Source organism: Rhinatrema bivittatum, chromosome 8, assembly GCF_901001135.1.
Source record: "Rhinatrema bivittatum chromosome 8, aRhiBiv1.1, whole genome shotgun sequence".
NCBI classification, from domain to species: Eukaryota; Metazoa; Chordata; class Amphibia; order Gymnophiona; family Rhinatrematidae; genus Rhinatrema; species Rhinatrema bivittatum.
Window position 1 is genome coordinate 147,760,736 of NC_042622.1, and position 23,543 is coordinate 147,784,278.

The 23,543-nt window shown below is 47.9% G+C and overlaps 1 protein-coding gene and 2 non-coding genes across 7 annotated transcripts in view; 2 read left to right on the forward strand and 1 right to left on the reverse strand.

Annotated features, from left to right (window-relative positions):
• The window catches only part of SYVN1 (synoviolin 1), a 134,792-nt gene that overhangs the window by 2,689 nt on the left and 108,560 nt on the right, over positions 1–23,543 (reverse strand). For all 5 annotated transcript variants that reach the window (XM_029611402.1, XM_029611401.1, XM_029611405.1 and 2 more), the window contains exon 16: positions 15,411–15,568. In XM_029611402.1, coding sequence (XP_029467262.1) covers positions 15,411–15,568 — 158 coding nt within the window. The remainder of the gene's footprint in view (positions 1–15,410; positions 15,569–23,543) is intronic.
• TRNAM-CAU lies at positions 5,043–5,115 on the forward strand. The gene has a single exon. It is a non-coding gene; the product is annotated as a tRNA-Met (tRNA).
• TRNAL-UAG lies at positions 5,132–5,213 on the forward strand. Its single transcript has one exon. It is a non-coding gene; the product is annotated as a tRNA-Leu (tRNA).

Genomic DNA, 23,543 nt, shown 5'->3' on the forward strand with positions numbered 1-23,543 from the left:
CCAAGGCACCCACTTCATTATTTCTACCTAATGTACCTGCTTCTTACATATTACTAGAAATCTACCTCATATTAGGGATGTATACAGAAAAAGGAAAAATTACTACTTGATAATTTCCTTTCCTTTAGTGAAGGGTAGGTCAATCCTAATGAGTGGGGTTTTGTACCTCTGCCAGCAAATGGAGGGAGCAAAAGCTGATGTCACAGTTATATAGCCCCCCCCCCCATTAGTATTCTCTGGAAATGCCAAACTGTGGACAAACCTGATTAAACTTGAACATTACTAGCAACAGGCAAACATTCATTTTCTCAACCAACAAACACTGAGCTCAGCCAAAAGGAGGAACATATCTAGCAAACTAAGAATTAGAGAAGCCACTTACCAGTTATCAATGATGAGCGGAAATCATACTCTGCATTGCTCGCCCTAAGAAAGCTGACTACAAAATCCAAATCCGGCAGCCAAGGGCAGATCTGGGATTGACCTACCCTTCACTAAAGGAAAGGAAATTATCAGGTAAGTAGTAGTTTCTCCTTCCTTAGTGTTTGGGGAGGTCAATCCCAGTGAGTGTGATGTACAAAACCTAATCCAGAAAAGGATGGAGGCTGCCAGCAGCCCAGTCAAAACTGCCTGTGCAAAAGCAGCATCCTCCCTAGCCCTAACATCCATAATGCTTGGAGAAGGTGTGCAAATATGACCATGTCGCTGTTTGGCAAATTTCAGCAGGCGACAACAAAAGACTCTGCTCACGATAATGCCTGAACCCTCATGGAAATCGGTTTAATCTGCTTCAGTAAAGCAACTTCAGCTGCCAGATAGCTGCCATAATGACCTAATTAACTCAGTGGGCAATCATTGCCAGCATCACTGGTGCTCCCTGTTTACCTCCACCGTGGAGCACAGACAGGCAAACAGTCTTAGTCACCTCCAAATAGCTCAGTAAATGACGTTTGACATCCAAGGAATGCAAAAGGTGGTACTCAGCTTCATCTCTGTCCTGTCCAAGGCAGGCAGGGAAATGGACTGATTCAAATAAAAGTCCAAAACTACTTTGGGCAAAGCTGAACCTCACCCAGAGTCACACAGAGAAAAGGATCATGGCAGGAAAGAGCCTGCAGCTCAGAAACCAGACGAGCTGAACAGATTGCTACCAGAAAACCTATCTTCAAAGTAAGCAGCCACAAGGAAAGGACTATGCAGTGGTCGAAAAGTCGGATCTGCCAAGAAATCAAAGACCAAGTTAAAATTTATTTATTTTATATACCATCAATCTGTAAACAAACAATCTAGACAGTGTACAAAAGCACCGAAAGCCGCAATGGGGGATGAAGATGTTTAACTCCCTGTAAGAAACCAGTTTCTGGAAATCAGCAACCATGGCCTTCGAGCCCAATCCGGAGTTACTAAAAGGACGGTGTTGGTTTGACTTGCAATCTTCTGTAGAAGACTGCCTATGGCATGAGGTCAATCCTGAACGAGAACGTCTATGCCCATCGCTTTTGGGTCCCATCTGTGACTGAAGAAGCATGGACCTTTCGAGGTGTTGAAGGTCACCAAAAGGTCTAGATTCTGTAGGCTCAGCAGTCCACCAGGAACTGAAAGGCCTCATCCGACAGCTCCCATTCTCCTGGGTTCAAGCTTCTCCTGCTGATATTGTCCTTCCAGCAATGTGAGAGGCGGATATGCTTAAGAGATGCTGCTCTGCCCCTAACTATGAATGCATCTATCTCCTCCAACACCTGTCTACTCGTGGATCCACCTTCATTGATATAAGCCACCATTTTTGCATTGTTAGACATTATCTGGACCACCCGGATTTTCTGGGTAGAACTTTCCCTATAAGGCTGAAAATGTCAGTAATCTCGCAAGCAGCCACTCACCGAGAAGACTGGGAAACTGGCTTTTTATCATCCTGGAAATGCACCACCTTGGACTCTTCCCATTTACTTGCCATTTTTTTCCAATTCACTGCCAAACAAAAGCGAGCCTTTGAAAGGCAGTTTAGTCAGATTGGACACTGAAATAGCATCTGCGGACTAGTTGGGCAGCTACAGCTGTTGCCTGGCTGCAATAACTGAAGCAGCTCCTCTGGCGGCTGTGCGTACCAAATCACAGCCTGCATCAGCCAAGGGGGTGGTCCCTGGTTCTACCATAGGCCCTAGATCGGACCCATCACCACCAGACTCTTGACAAAGCCGCAAGGTAGAGGAAAATTGGTTCTTACCTGCTAATTTTCGTTCTGTAGTACCATGGATCAGTCCAGACTCCTGGGTTTTGCCTCCCCTCTAGCAGATGGAGACAGAAGTTTTGTTGGACTCTGTCCTATACCCTGAGGTGCCACCTACAGTCCATCAGTATTTCACTGTATTGAAGCAGGATGACCCAAAACCCAACTCGCTACCTGTTATAACTGGGGTTTACTTCCACAGAAGCCAGGCTAATTAACCCAAACGGCAGCAGAGCCCGTAACAAGTTAGAATAACATCAATAAAAATTCCAAATTCTGCAGAACAAAATAACCAAGAACTGAATGAGCAGACTCTCAGTTATACCTATGCTGAAAAGGGCAGGACTCTGGACTGATCCATGGTACTACAGGAACAAATATTAGCAGGTAAGAACCAATTTTCCTTTCCCTGTACATACCTAGATCAGTCCAGACTCCTGGGATGTACCAGAGCTCTCCTACCCGGGGGATCGAGACGGTGGCAACTGAGAAAATTGGCTTGAATGCTGTCAACTTCGGCAGTGTGAGAGGCAGCGATACTGACTAGATGCTGCTCTGCCCAATGAATCAGTTGCTGAGCTTCCATCGCCACCGGTTGGCTCTTGGTTCCTCCTTGGTGATTGATATAAGCCACTATTGTCAAATTGTCTGACAGAACTCTGACCGATATCTCCTGCAGAAGTGGCAGAAAGGCTTGCAAAGATAACCACCACTCTGGTCTCCAGGCGGTTGATTGACCACCTGGATTCTTCCAGTGACCCTGCACCGATCTTTCTTGACAAACTGCTCCCCATCCGGAGAGGCTGGCATCAGTGGTAACTATCGTCCAAATGAGCACTTCCAGGGCCACACCCTGGTTCAAGTTGTCAGAGAGGAGCCATCAGTCTAGACTGGACCATACAGAATCTGCAAGAAGCAGGAGATGAAATTGTTCAGAAACCGGGTTCCAACGGGAAAGCAATGCTGACTGTAGCGGTCTCATATGAGCAAATGCCCATGGCACTAACTCTAGGGTGGAAGCCATGAAGCCAAGGACCTGCAAGTAATTCCATACTCTTGGAGGATTTTTGGACAACAAATCTCGAACTTGTCCTTTCAACTTGACAATGCGGTCCTCGGTAAGAAAGACTCTCCCCTGCTGCGTGTCGAACAAAGCACCCAGAATTCCAAGGACCTTGAGGGAGTTAAGTGGCTCTTGGTAGGGTTGACTACCCAGTCGAGGGACTGTACATAAGAACATGCCATTCTGGGTCAGCCCAAGGGTCCATCAAGCCCAGCATCCTGTTTCCAACAGTGGCCAATCCAGGCCATAAGAATCTGGCAAGTACCCAAAAACTAAGTCTATTCCATGTTACTGATGCTAGTAATAGCAGTGGCTATTTTCTAAGTCAACTTAATTAATAGCAGGTAATGGACTTCTCCTCCAAGAATTTATCCAATCCTTTTTTAAAACACAGCTATACTAACCACATCCCCTGGCAACAAATTCCAGAGTTTAATTGTGCGTTGAGTGAAAAAGAACTTTCTCCGATTAGTTTTAAATGTGCCACATGCTAACTTCATGGAGTGCCCACTAGTCTTTCTATTATCTGAAAGAGTAAATAACAGATTCACATCTATCCGTTCTAGACCTCTCATGATTTTAAACACCTCTATCATATCCCCCCTCAGCCATCTCTTCTCCAAGCTGAAAAGTCCTAACCTCTTTAGTCTTTCCTCATAGGGGAGCTGTTCCATTCCCCTTATTTTGGTCGCCCTTCTCTGTACCTTCTCCAGTGCAATTATATCTTTTTGAGATGCGGCGACCAGAATTGTACACAGTATTCAAGGTGCAGTCTCACCATGGAGCACTCTGCTCACCATCGAACGACAGAGATCCTCAGACTTTGCCTGAATCATCGAGTCGTCCAGATATGGATGCACAAAAAGTCCTTCCTTTCTCAAGTGCGTCGCCACCACGACCATGATTTTGGTAAAGGTCCTGGGTGCCGTAACCAGGCCAAAGGGTAGAGCACAAAATTGAAAATGATCTCCCAGAACGGAGAACCTCAGGAACTTCTGGTGGTCGGGATGGATACAGATGTGTAAATACGCTTTGGTCAGATCCAGGGACGCTAGGAACTCGCCCTTGTGAACAGAGGCAATGACAGACTGCAGTGTCTCCATGGGGAAGCGTGGAACACGAAGGTATCTGTTGACTTGCTTTAGGTCAAGGATGAGCCGGAAGGTGCAGTCTCTTTGGAACCACAAAATAAATGGAGTAGCGGCTTTTCGCAGTTCCGCGGAAGGAACTGGAACAATTGCTCCCAGATCGATAAGGTGTCGTATGGTGTCCCGGACTGCCTGACGCTTCTTTCGTATGAGCAAAGGGAGATCAGGAAGTGGTCCTGAAGGTGCCGAGCAAAATCTAAATTGTAGCCTTAACTTATCACCATGAGGACCCACTGATCAGAAGTTAACTTGGCCCATTCCTCGAAAAACTGAGACAGTCGGCCGCCTACAACTGGAACAGAGAAATGGACCAGCCTCACTTCATTGAGAAGGTTTAACCCTTTCTGTAGGGTGAGGGGCCTCGGATCTTCCGAATCTACAGCCACAAAAGGACAGACCATGACTGCTGCCTACCGAGAGGAGGAACCCGATGAATGAGAAGTTTGGAATCTTCGAATCCCCCCAGAAACGAGACCTGGAAGGGAAAGGACCCTTTGTCTAGGCTTATCCTCAGGCAGGCGGTGGACCTTGTTCTCTCCCTTGTTCTGCTCACCACCGAACGACAGAGATCTTCAAGTTGTTTTCCGAACAGTAATTTGCCCTTGGCTCTGTAGCTCAGTGGAAAGAGCACTGGTTTCATAAACCAGGGGTTATGAGTTCAATTCTCATCAGACCCTGCTTGCTGCCCTTTAGGGTAGCATGGCCGAGCAGTCTAAGGCGCTGGATTTAGGCTCCAGTCTCTTTGGGGGTGTGGGTTCGAATCCCACTGCTGCCAATGTTTCTCTTTGATAAAGGGTATGAAACAGCTCCCCCTATGAGGAAAGGCTGAAAAGGTTAGGGCTATTCAGCTTGGAGAAGAGATAGCTGAGGGGGGATATGATAGAGGTCTTTAAGATCATAAGAGGTCTTGAATGAGTAGATGTGAATCGGTTATTTACACTTTTGAATAATAGAAGGACTAGGGAGCATTCCACGTAGCACATTTAAGACTAATCGGAGAAAATTATTTTTCACTCAACGCACAATAAAGCTCTGGAATTTGTTGCCAGAGGATGTGGTTAGTGCAGTTAGTGTAGCTGGGTTCAAAAAAAGGTTTGGACAAGTTCTTGGAGGAGAAGTCCATTAACGGCCATTAATCAAGTTTACTTAGGGAATAGTCACTGCTATTAATTGCATCAGTAGCATGGGATCTTCTTAGTGTTTGGGTAATTGCTAGGTTCTTGTGGCCTAGTTTGACCTCTGTTGGAAACAGGATGCTGGGTTTGATGGACCTTTGGTCTGACCTAGCATGGCAATTTCTTATGTTCTTAAATGGCAACGATCCCAACTGAGCTTTGAACGAGACGTCGGCCAACCAGTTCCTCAACTAGAGTAGGCAGCGGCCGTGACAGCAGCCACCATGGACCGGGCCGAGGTATGGAGCAGGTCACAAGGCATCCACACTGTATGCCACCGCAGCTTCTAAGTGACCTGCCTCAACGATCTCCTCCGGAGAAAGAGAGATGCAATGTTCTGCAGCTGTTGGACCCAACGAAGCCCCTCATGCAAAGAGAAGCTGCTGCACATAGCCACTCGGATTCCCAGCACAGAAACCTCAAATATGTGCTTGAAAGTTGCACTTCAAGCTTACAGTCCCGAAGGTCTCAAAGTGCCGTTGTGCTTGTAACCGGGATGGTGGTCTTTTTGGTTACAGACACCACCGCAACCTTGGGCACTCTCAAAAGATCCAGAGCCTCCTCAGGCAGGGGATAGTTTATCTATTGCTTTGCTGACCTTCAGACCCAATTCCAGAGTGTCCCATTCACAGAACAGTAAATCGGTAACAGACAAATGAAAGGGAAAGGATTTTGTCGGTCCATGGAGACCCACCATGACTGGGTCAATGTTCCCCAACCAGGAATCTTCCTTAGGTACCTCAATACCTAATTCTTCCAAAATAACAGAAGTTGAGTGGGTCCAGCTCATCTTTTCTAAAGAGATGGACCATCTTAGGGTCATCACCTTAAAGGTCATCATCTGGTCCAAGGCGCCTTCAGGATCCACCCCAAGCAGGGGCTCGTCTCCCAACTCTAGGTCCGACGGGTCAGAATCCGGCGAGGAAAAATCACCTGCCTTTCGGAACGGGGCGGAACGACGGAGAGGCTGCTGAACTGGACCATCCTCTTTCTGGAAGCCTAGGCCATTTTGGACCATGCGCCCAGAGACCAGTGAGGCAGCTCCTGCCCCTCTCTTAGCAGCTTTGTGCGCTTTGAAGGCCTTATGCAGAAGTATAATGAACTCAGAGGAAAATGACGAAGAGGAGGAGTCAGAATCCCCCTCAGGGCTCAGCCCCGCCCTGTCAGCAGGATTTTCTACTGGTTTGCCCCCCTCAGGGGCCTGGGATTTCGGCGATAAAGGTGGGGGGAAATTTCCCTCCCCCACTGCGGCTAGTTCAGCCACGTGAAAAGTTTGCAAAATGGCTTCCGTTCCCACGCTGAGCAGGAATGGACCTGGGGACTCCTGCCGCAGCCACCTGAGCCTCCCCAGCTCGCAGCGCAGCTTTGAAGCGCTGTTGCCAGCTGTGCCGGACGTTCCCTCCCCCCAGGGAGGCAGGCGGAGCAAAGGCCTTCTTTGGAGATGCACGCGCATTTCCACACTCTGTGCAGGCCGTTCACCGTGGCATGAAAAGAAACGGCAGCTGAACTTCTAAAAAAAAGAAAGCAGACTGCGGCGATCCCCCTTCCCCAGCGTAGCAGAAACTGAGGGAGAACCTGATGGCCTGCAAGCCAGTGTCCCCGAGGACTCAACCTGTGGACCAGAGGAGGAGATGCCCCTGCAGTATATTCCTCTGACCCACTCCCTCAGACCTAGGAAATGGACCATCGACTGTAAAAATCGGAAGGAAGCAAATCTCCAAGTATCCAGGCAGCATTGATACAGGCTTAAAGATAGCTCCAGCTGAATGGCTCTAATATGGCAGGCAGCACAGACAAGCACTTAGATTTCTTTGTTGTGGGCACTATGCTAAAAGCACACAGCCCAATGAAGGCTCGTACCTACTTTTCCCACACATACAAGCACGCCTAATATGGATGCGCAAAAAATGTGCGTATAACCCCTCACGCCTAGGTCACTCATCCTACTGGTATATGCCCAAGCTGGATGCTCAGGACAGACGCCTAAACTGGGGGCACAAGATTTGCATTCAGAAGGAAGAACGCCCAATTGCACATACAAAAGAAACCGGGCATTCACCCGGACACACAAGTGCGCGCTGACAGTCTGCAGCAAAAAAGCGTGCGAAAATACCAGCGGCCTACCGCACGCCAAAATGATAGAAGCTTTGAAGCGGGGCCTAGCCAAATGGCTGCTCAACCTGCCGTGCCTGCACTCTCTCCTCACCTCACAGCACTCCCCAGAGAAGTGAGCAGGACAGCTCAACACAGAGGATACAGACCTTTCTCCTTTTGTCTTCCTGTTGCTGAATTTTTTTTTTTTTTTTAAGTTAAAAACTTCTACCTGTGCTCAGCCCTCCCTGGCTGACAGCAGGAACAGGTCCTGGCTGCAGGGGGAGACGGCTAAAGCCTTCACCATCTTGCCTCTCTTGGCCTGCAACTGCTAATTGCAAAATAGGCCCACATCAGTCAAGGCTACAAGACTGAGGCACTCTACTGAGGGAGGGACTACACGGTATCACTTCAGGAAGCAAGCAGTGTTACATAGACATCTTTCTTTCTGGATTTTTTTTTTTTGTTTGTCTTTTTATTCACAGGCAATCCCCCAAAGAAAAATGCATGTCCACAATCTGCTGGAGAATAGTGGTGGACTGATGTCAGGGCGGGACAAATAGCTGTAATGTCAGCTGTCCGTCTCCATCTGCTGGCAGAGGTGCATAACCCCATTTTTTGGGACTGACCAACCAGAATGCTAAGGAAAGCAAAATTGCTTACCTTGTAATAGGTGTTATCCCAGGACAGCAGGATGTAGTCCTCACATATGGGGGTGACATCATCCTACTGAGTGGGCCTACTGAGCATGCCCAGCATGCCATGATATTCTCAGCCACAGGGGTCTCCCTTCAGTCTTGTTTGTAGCAATATGCGTAAGCTAAAAAAATAAAATAATAAAACGTCTCGGACCCAACTCTGCGGGGAGGTGGGTGGGTTCTGTGCGGACTACATCCTGCTGTCCTGGGATAACACCTATTACAAGGTAAGCAATTTTGCTTTACCCCAGGTCAAGCAGGATGATAGTCCTCACATATGGGTGATTAGCAAGCTACAGGCTGAGTCATTCTTACAGTATACCAACAGCATACAACTTGTGCAACAAGCACAACAACTGGTGCACTGTTGGAAAAAATGAGGCAGCTTGAAAATCACAGCAGGATGGATGTAGAAGGAGTTGGAGTTATACTGGAAATAAGTTCTTTAAGACAGATTGACCAAAGGCTGAATCTTGTCGTCCTTTGTCCAGACAATAATGAGCTGCAAAGGTATGAAGGGAACTCCATGTTGCAGCTTTACATATGTCTAGGATAGGCACTGAATGGTAGTGTGCTACTGATGTGGACACTGCCCTTACTAAATGTGCTTTTACTCGCCCCTGGAGGGGAATGTTTGCTTTTTCGTAACAGAATTCAATACAGTCTGCTAGCCAGTTGGAGAGAGTTTGTTTTCCTAGTGCAACTCCTGGTTTATTTTTGTCGAAAGAAACAGAGTTGGGTGGATTTCTTATGGACCTCCGTGCAATTCAGGTAAAAAGCTAGTGCACATTTACAGTCCAAGGTGTGTAAGACCCTCTCTCCCTGGTGAGAGTGAGGTCTTGGAAAGAAAGTGGGCAAGACTATTGACTGATTGATATGAAAATCTGTTACCACTTTTGGTAAGAATTTGGGGTGAGTGCAAAGGACTACTCTGTCATGCAGGAACCTTGTGTAGGGTGAGTATGTGACGAGAACCTGCAACTCACTGACCTTTCTAGCCGATGTAATGGCTACTAGGAAAAACACCTTCCATGTAAGGAATTTTTCTTCACAAGAGTGTAGAGGTTTGAACGGTGAGCGCATGAGCCTTGTCAGTACTAAATTCAGGACCCATTCAGTGACCGGTGGTCTAATGGGAGGTTTGAGGTGAAGTAAGCCCCTCATAAACCTACTTACTAGGGGTTGCGCTGTTATTGGCACATCCCCTATTCCCTTGTGATATGCTGCTATGGCGCTTACGTGTACCCTTACAGAAGATGTCTGGAGACAGGTGGTATAGGTAATCTAACAAGGAAGAAGTGGGGCAGGAGAAAGATTCTATACCCTTTTGTGTGCACCATTTCGTAAATCTAGTCCACTTAAAGTGGTAGGATTTACATGTGGAAGGCTTTCGTGAAGCTACTAGGACTTGAGAGACTTGTGTTGAAAGATTAAGTGGTTATAGGATTAAGCTTTCAGCATCCAAGCCGTTAGGGCAAGAGTTGTCAGGTTGGGATGACGCAACTTGCCTTGATTCTGCGCGATGAGAGTGGGCTCTGTGCCCAGGCGGATTGGTTGTGAGATCGAGAGGTCGAGGAGTATGGGAAACCATACTTGTCGAGGCCAGTACAGGGCTATAAGGATCATTGACCCTTTGTCCTGTTGTAGCTTCACGAGAGTTTTGGCTATGAGTGGAATTGGAGGATACGCATATAGAAGACCTGTGTTCCAGGGGCGAGCAAATGCGTCCCTGGGGACTGTTTGTTGACGTCCGTGGAGGGAGCAAAATCTTTCCACTTTGTGGTTCAGTGTGGATGCAAAGAGGTCTATGCTTGGGTGACCCCAGCGGTGAAAGATTTTGCTCACTACACGTGGGTCCAGCAACCATTCATGGGGATTGAAATGTCGACTGAGATCGTCCACTAGGATGTTTTTGATGCCCGCCAGATAAGTTGCCCTGAGATGAATGGAATGCTCCAGAGCCCAAGCCTGTACTGCTTCCTGGCATAGCAGATAAGAGCCTGTGCCTCCTTGTTTATGTACCACACTGTAACTGTGTTGTCTGTTTCAGCACAGTTTTGTTTGAGAGGCAGTCTTTGAAGGCATAAAGGGCATATCGTATCACTCGAAGTTCCAAGAAGTTTATCTGAAATTGCTTCGAGTGTAGTGCACGTCCCTTGTGTTTGAAGGTCGTTGACGTGAGCTCCCCATCCCAGGTTGGCAGCATCTGTAGTCAGGATGACTTGTGGATTTGCCTGCTGGAATGGGAGACCAGCTTTCAATGCTGCTTGATTTGTCCACCAATGTAGCGATAGGCATAGTTGGTGTGTGATTTGGATATTGTATGACAGTGGTTGGAAAGCTTGTAGCCATTGGGATTTCAAAGTCCATTGAGTTTTTCTCATGGCCAACTTTGCCATAGGAGTGACATGTACTGTCGAGGCCATGTGTCCTAGCAGCACTAGAATTTGATGAGCAGATGCGAAGTGGTGATGAATGATGTTGTTTGCTAAGCGTACCAGATTGTTGGCACGGTCGCTTGGAAGGGAAGCTTTCACCACTGTGGTGTCGAGGTCTGCTCCGATGAATGTAAGGAGTTGAGACGGCTCGATGTGGGATTTTGGGTAGTGGACGAGAAATCCCAGAAGATGCAACAGAGTTATTGTAGTATTCAAGGCAGAGAGCGCTCCCTGCCTGGATGGACTTCTGATCAACCAGTCGTCTAGGTATGGAAAAACATGAATACTGTTTTTTCTTAGATGAGTGGCTACCACTGCTAGACATTTTGTGAATACTCGAGGTACAGAGGCTAGGCCGAATGGAAGTACACGGTACTAGTAATGATTCTTTCCCACTACAAATCGTAGGTATTTGCGATGGTGAAAGAAATTGGTATGTGAGCATAAGCGTCTTGAAGATCCAGAGAACAGAGCCAATCTTCCCTTTGAAGTAATGGAAGAATGGTTCCTAGGGATAACATTCGAAATTTCTTTGCATAGAAATTTGTTGAGATTTTGGAGGTCTAAAATAGGGCGAAGGTTGCCTGCTTTCTTTGGAATGAGGAAATAGCGGGAATAGAACCCTGACTCTTGTTGAGACTGGGGAACTGGTTCAATGGCCCTGGCGGTCAGTAAAGAAGAGAGTTCTACTTGGAGTTGAGATGTGATGACCACCTTTTTCCAAAGTGGCATGGGGGAGAATGCGGGGGTATTGTTTTGAATTTTAGGCGATATCCCCGATTTAGTATGGCTAATACCCATTGATCTTTTGTGATGAGATTCCATTGGTGTTGGAAATAATGAAGTCGACTGCAGACTGGTAGGGAGGGCAGTGGGTTTAGAAAGAGGCTACTGTTCTCTTGGCTCGGTTCAAAAACCAGCCGCTGGTCCAGTTTGGGGTGGTGGCTGGGTTTTTTTGTTGCTTCGTCTGATGTGGACGTCCTTTCTGCGAGGGACGGTATGGGCGTGCTGAAGAAGCAGGTGGGTAATACCTTCTAGGTCTGAAGAAGGGTTGCCTCGTGTCTCTGTGAGTTGGCCGTCTTAGGGAGGAAGGCTGATCCATTGGCAACTTGGAGAGCTGTCTGAGTGTCTCATGATGATCTTTCAACTGAGATACTGTAGCTTGTATCTTTTCTCCGAAAAGAATGTCTTCCACACAAGGAAGGTTTGCTAGGCATTCTTGAACTTCTTGTCAAAGGTCTGAGGCTTTGAGCCAGGCCCATCGTCTTGCATTTATTGCTGAGGCAGATAGGCGAGTTGAAGTCTCAAAAGCATCATATGCTGCTCGTACCTCGTGTTTGCCAGACTCTAAACCTTTTTCAACTAATGTAGTTAAAGGTTGTTGATATTGTTGTGGTAAGTTATCTACAATACCTTCTACTTGTTTCCACAAGTTGCGTTGGTATTGGGTCAAATACAGCTGGTATGCTGCAATACATGCTACCAGCATGGATCCTTGAGAGACCTTTTTCCCTAAAGTATCCAAGAAGCATTGTTCCTTTCCTGGTGGAACAGAGGAATGTGGCTTCTGTTTTTGGGCCTTCTTCTGAGCCGATTCAACAACTACCGAATGGTGAGGTAGTTGGGTTTTTGATACCCTGGAGCATGCTGCACTAAGTAAGTGGCATCTGTTCTCCGATTCACTGCTGGAACTGAGCAGGGATACTCCCACATTCGCTGCTGTAGGTCTAAAAGGACTTCGTGGATTGAGATAGCCATAATCTCCTTCGGTGCATCGACGAACTTTTAGAGCCTTATGTCTTGAATCTTCCTCTGTAACCAACTGAAATGGAATTGTGTCTGCCATTTCTTTAATAAAATTTGTAAACGACAGATCTTCTGGAGGAGATCTTTTTCTCTCCTCTGGTGGAGAGGGCTCTGATTATAGTTCTTCTGATTCTGTATCTGTATCATCATTCCTCCAGGGTTTATATGGAGGATGATGAGGAGAGTCAGGGTTTTCCAGTTGAATATGCTTTGATTTGAATGCAGCTTTTGTGGGAATGTGTTTTGGTAGTGAGGGCATCGATGGGGAAATCGATGGGCCTAGATGGAAAATGATTCCGAGCATCTCCCGATGGACCTGGATGAATTTGCACTGATGGATGTTCGAAAGGCATCGACTGAGTCTTTGGAAGTCGATGCCGATGAAGTCCCAATGGTCTTGGGGAAGAATCGTAACTTCCACCGCCATCCTCCGATGACTCGGGAATCGGGAGGTGTAAAACCCTTGATGAGGGTATGGGCATCGATGGTGTCAATCGCCCCGATGGAACCGGTGCTGTCGGTGCCGGAAGAAAAGCTTCTATGAGCGCATCAAGTTTATTCAGCAAAGGCTGAAATAGTGATTGGTCCGATGCCGATATCGATGGCACTGTCAGAGGCTGTAGATTTTTTAGAGCCTCGACGACAGCTTGCTGGACTAAAGTAGTCACTTCTTCCCTTGAAATCGGGGCAGTGTCCACTGCCACTGGGGAAGGTATAGCCAGTCGTATCGATGGTTTCCACGATTAGTCGTGGTGGCACTTCCTCAGACACTGAGCCCCGTGGAGAACGCTGCAGTTCTACGTGTATAGCCGGTGGAGTTGGCTCTATTACCTGTCGATGGCTCGCCCTGCTCAGGGTCGATGGATCGGTGACTATGCCTTTTCTTTTCTCGATGGGTTGTCGATGCTGAAGACGAAGCTATCGATGCCATCGATGGAGCTGGTGACGGACGGTCGTCGGTTCATTTTTCAGATGCATGTTTAGATACTGAGGGAGGTGTCACTTTCGGGGACGACATAGACGATGGAATTTTTTAAAATAATTCTTCCATCTTATCTAGACGGGCACGGCTGCCCTTCGGTGTCATTTGGGCACAAGTTGAGGAGGCCTGGACGTCGTGGCCTGATCCCAGGCACAGAACGCAGACATAATGTGGGTCAGTTATGGACATAATCCGGTTAGAATCCGGACACTTTTTAAACCCTGAGGCCATAATTTTTGTGGCCTAATAACGGTCAATGACCGGCGGGTATCGTTAGTGAGGTGATCGGAATCGATCGAAAAAACTGTCTGAAAATATACTCACCAAGACTATGTCGAAAGGAGACCCAATTATGAGAAAAAAATGTGACTGAGAATGTGACTGGAAAGTTTTCTTCCTCTAAGAAATATGAGGGAATTCTTCCAGAGCTCCTAATCTGCTTTGCTTACAGCAAGGCGGAAAAAAAGAGACTGAAGGGAGACCCCTGTGGCTGAAAATATCATGGCATGCTGGGCATGCTCAGTAGGCCCTCAGTGCCAGCCAAAAGTTTCTAGAAACTCTTGACAGAAGTTTTCCGTACCAGGGCTCCATCTGATGATGTTACCCCCATATGTGAGAACTATCAACCTGCTTGTCCTGGGATAAAAAAAGTTCTAGGATCCCCCCCCCCCCATTTTTGGATTCCCCACCCTCCCTTGGGTATCATTTCGTTTAATGTTTATTTTGTTTCTGTAGTTTGCATGTTCTTATAACCCCCCAAAACAAAAAAGTAAAATGAAATAGGGCCTCCTCAAGCTCTCCATTTCTCACACTCTCCAAAAATTGCCAAGGCTAGGAACCTTCCCGGCCCCCAGCTATCCTGTCTGTGAGAGATCATGTCTATGCAGGCAGCCCAAGACCAGGTCCTAACACTGAGGCCTTAGCCACTTATGGCACCCTCTGTTCAGGAGAAAGTTGCTGGAGAGATATCACTTCAGCATGTTCTCCAAGTGGAGGGCACCATTTGAAGAGGACATTGGACAGAAGAGAATGTCTGGAAGCCTGATCCCTGATTTCTGCACCTAGGCCAAGGGCCGGGCCTGGGCCGAAGCTCCAGCAAAGAGACCCAGTCTCTGGGCTAGGTCCAGACATCTGTCCTGGGCCTAAGATGAGGCTTCTGCAATAGGACCCATCCCACCATGTCCTGATGTGGGGCACAGGCCTGGGCCAAGGCCTTAGTACAAGCTCCGACCTTTGGGCCAGGGCCTGATGTCGGGCATTGGCCTAGGCAACAGGACCAGGTCTTGATCCAGCCAGGTCAACTGGGAACCTCCCCTCAAAGATAGGGTAAGTAGGGGCTAGGGAGCCTTTTCCACTCTTTTATTCCCCCCCCCCCCAATGAAACAAAAACAAGTCCAATAAAATCTCATTTTTTCCTATTGTTTTTAAACAAATTAGGAAATGTTGTTTCATTTTCTATTTTGTGTCAAAACGAATGCACATCCCTGCCTCACACTTGTTATATCTGTATGTATCCATTATGTACTCCCTGCCTTGTTACTTTATGTAATCCATCTTGGGCCTACCTTTCAAAGGAGGCAGAAAATCAAATGTTTATAAATAAGCAAATAGCGGTTGCAACCCCTCCCTCCCACCTCCTATCAGAGATACTCCCTGCCTATGTTGCCAACATACCACAAACAGTTGAACACCTCCACGCAAATGCCTCCCCCTCCCCAAATATTAAATTAATATTATAGATGCATGTTTCCTTGTCAGGTTTACAAGAAGGGTCTCAGCTACCTGTTTGTTCTGATGAAGCAAAGTCAGCTGCTGGTGGTGAAGGTGGCCTGGTGGGAGGCATGGCTTCAGCTGGATTTGAGTTGGCCATGGCACCAGCGGTGGCTTCTGCAGGGTTTGGTGTGGGGGAGGGCCGAGGAGAAGCAGCATTGCGGGGGGGCCTGAGGAGAGAGCAGCAAAGTAGTTTTTGCTTGGTGAACAAAAAACAAAAAGAAGGGTGTACTTCCATAGGGTCTATACAGACATGGAAGTGGTGTCCTTGTAAACAACCACTTTTGTACCCAACCTAGCATAGACACCTTGGCTTCCACCTATCACACATGCCTTTATGTCCCTATGCACAAACAGGGTTTGAGGTGCACAAAAAAACCCAAAAAAAGGAAAACTGGTTCTTACCTGCTAATTTTCGTTCCTGTAGTACCACGGATCAGTCCAGACTCCTGGGTTCTGTCCACTCACCAGCAGATGGAGGCAGAAAAGTTCCAACTGACTCCGCCCCTTCCATGAGGTGCACCTTCAGTACGTCAGTATTTAAATGTAACAAAGCAGAACTACTAAAAAAAAACCAAACCCAACTAAGTAGCTAACTGCTAAAAACTGGGAGAACATTCCATAAGAACCAGACTCACTGACCCAAACGGCAGTAGAGCACCTAACAGGACAAATTATTATCTGAAAATACTTATCTGCAAAGCAAACAAGAACAAGCGGACTCTTATCCTTAAACTGAAAAGGGCGGGACTCTGAACTGATCCGTGGTAATACAGGAACGAAAATTAGCAGGTAAGAACCAATTTACCTTTTCCTGTACGTACCCGGATCAGTCTAGACTCCTGGGATCCAGAGCTCCTTCACACAGGGTGGGACCCTGAGAGTCCCGCTCGGATCACCGCTTCACCGAAACCCTCAGATTTTGGAGCCTGAACATCCAGGCAATAATGTCTAGCAAAAGTATATAAAGATTTCCAAGTCACCGCCATACAAATCTCTTGCGGAGATTCTTGCTGACACTCCGCCGAGGAAGTTGCTTGAGACCGGGTAGAGTGAGCACGAAGACCAGATGGAAGTGACCGATCATGAAGTAAGTATGCCGAACCAATAACTTCTTTTAGCCATCAGGCTATAGTAGCCCTAAATGCTTTGTGCCCTCTCTTGGGGCTGCTCCAGAGAACAAAAAGATGGTCCGACATGTGGAAACTATTAGTGACCCCGAGGTAACGCAATAGGCTCCGCCACACATCTAGCTTTCTCAAGCCTCTAGACTGAGGATCTGAAGGCTGAGAAGTAGGAAAAGATGGCAGATCAATCGACTGATTCAACTGAATGGAAAAAACCACTTTCGCGAGAAAAGACAGAACAGTCCTCAAAGAAACTCCAGAATCCGTAATCCTTAAAAATGGCTCCCTACAGGACAAAGCCTGAAGCTCAGAAACTCTATGGGCTGAAGAAATAGCCACCAGAAAAATCACCTTTAATGTGAGATCCTTAAGAGTAGCCCTTCTCAGAGGCTCAAAGGGCACCGCACAAAGAGCTTTAAGAACCAAACTCCATGAAGGGCAAGGATTTTTAAAAGGAGGACGCAAGTGTTTTGCGCCCCGAAAAAAACGAGCTACATCAGGATGAGAAGCCAGGGAGACTCCTTTAATCTTCCTACGGAAGCAACCTAGAGCCACTACCTGTACCCTGAGAGAAAACTGCATGATAAGCCCTTAGCCAGACCAGCCTGCAAAAAAGATAAAATGTCAGGAATCAAAGCCTGAATAGGAATCACCTGATTCTCCTCACACCAGGATTCAAAAACTCCCTAAACCCTGACATAAGCCAGGGAAGTAGAGGTTTTTCTTGACCTGAGAAGAATAGTGACCACCGCATCAGAATAACCCTTATCCTTCAAATGATGCCTTTCAAAAGCCAGGCCGCTAGAGAGAAGCGATCTACCTCTTCCAAACAAATGGGACCTTGGCAGAGAAGATTCGGAAGGTCCCGAAAGCAAAGTGGACTGTCCACTATGAGGTTGACAAGGTCTGCAAACCAAGGACGTCTCGGCCATTCTGGAGCTACCAGAATCACCTCCGACGGATGAGATTCTATGTGCCGAAGAATCTTGCTGATGAGAGGCCAGGGAGGAAACAAAACAGAATGTTCATTGGCCAGGGAAGAACCAAGGTATCTACTCCTTCTGCCCCTGGCTCCCGATATCAACTGAAGAAGTGTGGAGCCTTGGAGTTCCGGAACGTTGCCATCAGGTCCATGCTCAACGTGGACCACTTTTCGCAAATGAGATGAAACGCCTGTTCGGAAAGTTCCCACTCCCCGGGATCTAGACGATGGTGACTGAGAAAGTCTGCTTGAATGTTGTTGAGCCCGGCAATGTGAGATGCTGCAATGCGAACGAGATGTTGTTCCACCCATGCTATCAGGAGCTGAGCCTCGAATGCCTCCGGAAGGCTCTTGATTCCCCCTTGAAGGTTGATATAAGCCACTGTCGTCGCATTGTCGGAAAGGATTCTGACTGACTTCCCCTGAAGAAGCGGGAGAAAAGCCTGTAAGGCTAGCCTCACCGCTCTGGTCTCTAAACGATTGATCGACAAACGAGATTCCTCTGGAGACCACTGGCCATGAACAGACTTGTCGAGACAAATTGCCCCCCCCAGCCGGAGAGACTGGCATCCGTAGTGACTACTGTCCACAATGGAGCCACTAGGTCTACCCCACGACGCAAATTCTGCAATAGGAGCCACCAATTGAGACTGGAACGAGCAGAGTCTGTAGGAGGAAGAGGAAGATGAAACTGTTCTGACACCGGATTCCAGTGGGAGAGCAATGCTGACTGAAGCAGTCTCAAATGAGCAAAGGCCCACAGAACTAAGTCCAAAGTGGAAGCCATGGAGCCTAGAACCTGTAGATAATGCCATACTCTGGGAGGAGACTTGGACAACAAGACTCAAATCTGACCCTGCAATTTGATGATCCATTCTTCCGTGAAAAAAAAACTTTCCCCAGTCGGGTGTTGAACAGGGCTCCCAGAAACTCCAAGGACTGGGATGGCACTAAGTGGCTCTTCGCCGGGTTGACAACCCAGCCTAATGACTGCAGTAGCTGAAGAACTCGAGACACAGCTGAGCAACAGATGTTCCAACTTCGCTCGAATGAGCCAATCGTCTAGGTAGGAATGAACAAAGAATCATAAGAACATATGAAAATGCCATACTGGGTTAGACCAAGGGTCCATCAAGCCCAGCCTCCTGTTTCCAACAGTGGCCAATCCAGGCCATAAGAACCTGGCAAGTACCCAAAAGCTAAGTCCATTCCATGTTACCATTGCTAATGGCAGTGGCTATTCTCTAAGTGAATCTAATAGCAGGTAATGGACTTCTCCTCCAAGAACTTATCCAATCTTTTTTTAAACACAGCTATACTAACTGCACTAACCACATCCTCTGGCAACAAATTCCCTCTCTTCGAAGCTGTGCGTCTACAACAACCATTATTTTGGTAAAAATCCTGGGTGCCGTGGCGAGACTAAATGGGAGAGTGCAAAATTGGAAGTGGTCCCCCAGTAGTGAGAACCGGAGAAACTTCTGATAGTCGGAACAAATTCCTATGTGAAGATACGCCTTGGTTAGGTCCAAGGAACCTAGGAACTCTCCTTTGTGGATGGATGCCAAGACTGCTCTTAAGGTTTCCATGCGAAACCTTGGGATTAGCAAACATCGATTGACTCTTTTTAGGTCCAGAATGGGACGAAATGTGCCGTCTTTTTTGGGTACCACGAAGTAGATGGAATAACGGCCCTTTCGCCACTCCGACTGAGGTACTGGCACAATGGCCCTGAACTCGCTTAGGTGATGTAAGGTATCCCGCACTGCCTGACACTTTTGAGCGTAAGAGCATGGAGAGACAAGAAAACTGTTGCGAGGGCACTGTACAAAATCTAAAGCGTAGCCTTGTTTTATCACAGTAAGGACCCACTGATCTGATGTTATTTTGGCACATTCCTCGAAAGAGAGAGACAATCTGTTTCCCACTACCGGAACAGAGGAATGGATCAGCCTCATCTCACTGAGAAGTTTTTGCTCCACCAGAGGATTGGGAGGGACCAGGTCTCCCATAACTACGTCCTCGAAAGGACTGAGGCCAAGATTGCTGTCTAGCTGGCTATCACCGAAAAGAAGAACCTGAAGAGCAGAAGGAGCGAAACCTGTGGTTTCCTCAAAAACAGGATCTGGAAGGTAACGATCCCCTTGTCTTGGGCCTATCCTCAGGCAGATGATGTACCTTATTTTCTCCTAAGGAATGAATCAAGTCCTCAAGATCTTTCCCAAAGAGAAGTTTACCCTTAAAAAGGTAAAAATCCCAACTGAGCTTTGGAAGAGACATCCACAGACCAGTGTCTTAATCAGAGAAGTCTGCGGGTAGAGAGAGCCGAAACAATCGATCTGGCTGAGGTACGTAACAAATCATAAAGAGAGTCAGCACTGTAAACAGCGGTTTCCAAATGCCCAGCTTGAATAGCTTTGGACTCAGAAAGAGAAGAATTATTCTGCAGGAGCTGAACCCAGCGGAGTCCTGCTCTTAAAAGCAAAACTGCTGCACATAGCGGCTTGGACCCCAAGAGCCGAAACTTCAAAAATCTTTTTAAGTTGAACCTCTAGCTTTCGATCCTGAAGATCTTTGAGAGCTGTAGTACCGGTAACCGGGATTGTAGTCTTTTTGGTAACAGCAGAGATCGCAAAAGGTCTAAAACATCCTCAGGCAGAGGATATAGCTTATCTATGGCCTTGCTGATCTTTAATACCAAGTCAAGAGTGTCCCATTCGCGAAATAATAAGTCTGTGACTGAACGATGAAAAGGAAAAGTCCGAGCTGGACCACGAAGATCAACCATGACAGGGTCAATTGAACCCATACGAGAATCCTCTGGCGGGGAATCAATTCCCAATTCCTCAAGAATAGCAGAAATGAGAGGAATAAGCTCATCCTTCCTAAAGAGGTGGACCACCTTAGGATCATCGCCTTAGACTACATGAGGACCCTGAGAGGGCAAGGGATCTTGACCAGCAGCAGAATCAGGATCCTGAGGAGGAATGTCACTTGGGTCACCCTGGTCTGTCAGGTAAGGGCCGAGATACCGGAGTCCTTAGAGAGCGTTTACGTTTTGGAACATCCATCCCCCGCGAGGATTGAAGAAATTACTTACCTGATAATTTCATTTTCCATAGTGTAGACAGATGGACTCAGGACCAATGGGTCTAGTGTGCTCCTGATAGCAGTTGGAGATTGAGTCAAATTTCAATCTGACGTCAGCACTACATATACCCATGCACGAGGCTCTGCTCTTCAGTTTTCTTCTCAAAAAGCAATTATGGATATATGTGTGTTTGGATAATTTTGATTAACTTGGTTAACATGATTAACTTGACACTTGATTACTCGGATTGGTTGACGTGGTTTCTAGCTGGAGACAGCCAGGGCATTCAACCGAGAAGCGCCGACACCTGGTAATATGGGTGTCTGAACTAGAGATAAGGGTTGGCTTACCCGTGCTTGTGTTGCTCTCGGGGGAAGGTTCCCCCGAGGATTCTTGATTACAAGCAACCATGGGCGGGGTGCTGAGTCCATCTGTCTACATTAAGGAAAATGAAATTATCAGGTAAGTAATTTCTACATTTCCTAGCTTGTAGTAGATGGACTCAGGACCAATGGGATGTATAAAAGCTACTCCCGAACCAGGTGGGAGGCTGCCCGTGGCCCATTTAGTACTACCCCTGCGAATGCTGTGTCCTCCTTGGCCTGAACATCTAGGCGATAGAATCTCAAGAAGGTGTGGATGGAGGACATTGCCGCCCGCAGGTGACAGCATCTTGGTTTCTGCCCAGGTCACTGCCTAGGCCCTTGTGGAATGGGCCTTGACTTGTAGAGGTGGAGGCTTGCCTGCCTCTACATAGGCCGCCTTGATTACTTCTTTGATCCAGCAGGCTATGGTTGCCCGCAAGGCCGCTTCCCCTTGCTTCTTCCCATTGTGAAGAACGAATAGATGGTCCGTCTTTCGTACAGGTTCCGATCTTTCCAAGTATCGGACTAGGAGTCTGCCGACTTTCAGGTGGCGAAGAAGGCGTGAGTCTTCAGAGTCCTTATGCTTGTCTGGAGATGGCAGCGAGATGGTTTGGTTTAGATGGAAGTGAGAAACCACCTTTGGCAGGAAGGAGGGTACAGTGCACAGATGTATGGATCCCGGCGAGAATCTGAGGAACGGCTCCCGGCATGATAGTGCTTGAAGTTTGGAGATTCGACGGGCTGAGCAGATTGCCACGAGGAACGCAGTCTTCAAGGTCAGGAGCCGTAGGGACAGACCACGAGTTGGTTGAACGAAGCTCCCGCTAAGAAGTCTAACACTAGATTGAGATTCCATAGGGGTATCGGCCACTTTAGAGGTGGCCGAATGTGCTTGACCCCTTTTAAGAAGCGGGAGATGTCTGGGTGGGCCGCTAGGCTGGTGCCGTCCACTCTGGGTCTGAAGCTGGCCAGGGCGGCCAGTTGCACCTTGGAGTTGAGGGACAACCCTTTGTTCACGCCGTCCTGCAGAAATTCCAGGATCATGGGGATTTTGACTGTCTGTGAAAGGATGTCACGATCCTCACAACAGGCTTCAAAATATTCTCCATACTCGTATATATGTTAAGGAGGTGGAGAACTTGCGTGCTCGGAGCAGTGTGTCAATCACTGGTCCTGAGTATCCACTCTTTTTCAGGCGAGACCTCTCAATGGCCAGACCGTAAGCGAGAATCTCATTGGGTCTTCGTGGAGGATTGGACCTTGCTGGAGTAGATCCCTGTGTGGAGGTAGGCATAGAGGGTTTCCTGCCAGAAGTCTTCGCATGTCTGCGTACCACGGTCTTCTTGGCCAGTCCAGGGCCACTGGAAGTGCCAGCCCTCTGTGGTGTTCTATTTTGCGGATGATTCCGCCCCATAGTGGCCATGGAGGGAAGGCGTACTCAGTAGGTCCTCCTGTGGCCAGGTCTGGACGAGGGCGTAGATTCCCTGGGACAGCGGTTCCCGTCTTCGGTTGAAGAACTTGGGAACCCGGGTGTTAGACCCGGTTGCCAGAAGATCCATAACTGGGGTTCCCCAATGGTTTACTATCAGCGGGAAGGCTGCTGTAAACAGTGTCCATTCCCCTAGATCCAGACTCTCTCTGCTAGGTAATCCGCAGTGACATTGTCTTTTCCCGCGATGTGGGCGGCTGATAGCCCTTGTAGATTTGATTCTGCCCACGTCATTAGGGGCTCTATTTCCAGAGACACTTGCTGGCTTCTGGTTCCCCCCTGGCGGTTGATGTAGGCCACTGTTGTGGCGTTGTCAGACATGACTGACTGATTTGACCTGGAGTCAGTTACTGAACTGTAGGCAGGCTAGTCTGACTGCTCGGGCTTCCAGTCTGTTTATGTTCCATGCAGACTCTTCTTTGTCCCATTGCCCTTGAGCTGTTAGCTCAGGGCAGTGGGCTCCCCATTCTCGCAGGCTTGCATCCGTCGTGAGCAAGGTCCATTCTAGTGGGGATAGGCTTGTTCCCTCGCTCAGATGGTCTTCTTGTAGCCACCATTTAGCTGATTCCGAACCTGCGCCAGTAGCCAGAGGGGGGGGGGGGGGGGGGGGGGGGGGCGAAGTAGTTTTGAGACATCGGGTTCCACCATGACAGTAGGGAATGTTGTAGGGGCCGCATGTGGGCCCTTGCCCACGGGACAACTTCTATGGTTGATGCCATGAGTCCGAGGACTTGGAGATATAGTCCCATGCCATGGGAAGAGTGGAGTTCAACAATGCTTGTAGTTGTTCCAATCTTCTTCTCCTTGTAGGAGGAAGGGTGACTTTGTTCCATTTGGTGTCGAACCAGACTCCCAAGTACTCTAGGGATTGGGAGGGCTGCAGGTGGCTCTTGGGTGTGTTGACGACCCACCCAAGGCTCTGCAGTAGTTCCTTGACTCTGGTGGTTGCTTGATGGCTTTCCTCTGGCGATTTCGCTCTGATCAGCCAATTGTCCAAGTAAGGGTGCATGAGGATTCCTTCTTTCCTCAGTGTCGCCGCTACTACTATGATCTTGGTGAACATTCGGGGAGCCATAGCTAGCCCGAATGGT